Source organism: Camelina sativa, chromosome 11 (assembly GCF_000633955.1).
Source record: "Camelina sativa cultivar DH55 chromosome 11, Cs, whole genome shotgun sequence".
Classification (NCBI taxonomy): Eukaryota; Viridiplantae; Streptophyta; class Magnoliopsida; order Brassicales; family Brassicaceae; genus Camelina; species Camelina sativa.
Genome location: NC_025695.1, coordinates 12,493,847 through 12,495,525, shown reverse-complemented (window position 1 = coordinate 12,495,525; position 1,679 = coordinate 12,493,847). Strand labels below are relative to the sequence as shown.

General features: G+C 36.2%; 1 protein-coding gene across 2 annotated transcripts in view; it reads right to left on the bottom strand.

Annotated features, from left to right (window-relative positions):
* The window catches only part of LOC104723056 (peptidyl-prolyl cis-trans isomerase FKBP17-1, chloroplastic-like), a 7,906-nt gene that overhangs the window by 4,636 nt on the left and 1,591 nt on the right, over positions 1-1,679 (bottom strand). The window contains exons 1-3 of one of the 2 annotated variants that reach the window (XM_010441351.2): positions 700-1,067; positions 483-605; positions 87-203 (exon numbers count right to left, since the gene is read on the bottom strand). In XM_010441351.2, coding sequence (XP_010439653.1) covers positions 87-203; positions 483-605; positions 700-1,005 — 546 coding nt within the window. In that variant the 5' untranslated portion in view covers positions 1,006-1,067. Of the gene's footprint in view, positions 1-86; positions 204-482; positions 606-699; positions 1,068-1,679 lie in introns of those variants that run through there. The other variant, XM_019232283.1, reaches the window with a different exon arrangement.

Here is a 1,679-nt window from a genome sequence, read left to right as displayed (position 1 = left end):
TGGGACTCTAAAATAACATTTGACTTTCACATTGACACATTATATGAAAAGTTTAAGGAGAGAGAGGTCAGAGTGTGTGCACATACGTTTGGTGGAAGAGGTTCTTGTGATGTATTTTGGTATCCTTGAGATGGAGGTATAACCACGCGACGAATCCCGCCTACTTTCATAGACCTTACAGCTGTTTCAATCCCCCTAATTACCTGCACATCACAATGCTTCTTTCAATCATCAGACTTAAACCAGCTTTGTTCAATGAATGTAACAGAGATCAAAACACCATAACAGAAAACAGGGGAGGTGATATATTATTATAAACTTCAAAAACCTCTTGGTTTGTAAGAACAACACACAAATAGCCAATGAGGAAATGTTTCAAAGGTCACATCTTTGAATCAACTTGAGATACTTTTTCAAGACCCATTTCACAAAAACTTAACACATGATTAGGATTGAAGCAAATAGAGATAAAAGATTCATACTTTGCTAGAACCAAGGACGAATGTGAAAGGAACGGCTTCACCGTTACTGTCTTTATGATCATATGTTGAATCAAATCTCCATCCTTGCTTCGCAGCCAGCCTCCCATAGTAATGTATTTCAATCTATAACAAAAAAAAAAAAAATCAAATCTTTACTAAATTGAGTTAAAGGGTTCATTCATATTCTGAAATCTACAGTTTACAAAAAACACAGAACCTGATCTCCTTCAACGGGGACTTCACCGTCACCGATTCGGAGGTCGAGACTCTTAACTCCACCTGAATCAGGGATTTCTGAGAATTCAGCTAGTGCCGGAGAAGAGAAGGAAACGGAGGAGACGACGGACGACGTGATGGCGATAAGTGACAGAGATATTGATCTTCTAGATGCTGCCACGGTGGATAATGGTGATGATGGGGAAGAACGAGATGCGAAGATTCTGATAGATGGTGGAGATGTGAAACGGACGGTGGTGATGAAAGGTGCACCTATTAGTGGTGTCCACGCGACGCACCGAATCATCGTCTCACTTTTTTCTCTAATTTTGTTTTTTTTTTTTTTTAAATGAGAAAGTCTTCTAAAAGTGAAGAGGTACATATTCTAGCTTTTGGTTGGGGAAGAGAAGTGAACAAGTGGGATGTGGCTGGCTGGAATTTGATTGGGTTGGGATTACGATAGGTACTGGCTGCCAAAACTATAGTGGAAACAAGAGTAAGACAAAGTTGTGTAATTCTCTCTTACTTTTAACAAATAACATTACGACCTTGGATGAGATGGATCTATTTAAACCAAAAATGCAATTTTTGAAATACAATACATAGTGATGTATATCATTAACCAGTTAGACCAATAGTATGGTATTCTGTCCTAAACCAAAAAAACAAATTTTTGGAATACAATATAGTGATGTTGATGTATATCGTTAACCAATTAGATTAAGGAAAGTCAGAAGTATCGCAAAAAGGTTTAATTTGTTTTTAAGAAACCCATAACTTTGATAAACAAAAACTTGTACAAAATACAACAAAACTTTAGGGACCCTTCCAAATTAGACATAGAAGTAGTGATATTTTTGGATTACGTTTTAGATCTTTAATGGTAATCTGCTAGTTGCAAAATTATTAATTAAGTTTCATTTAATTACATTGGCTGTTGTTATTATCATGAATCAAGTGTTAAGAACGATCTATATCTAC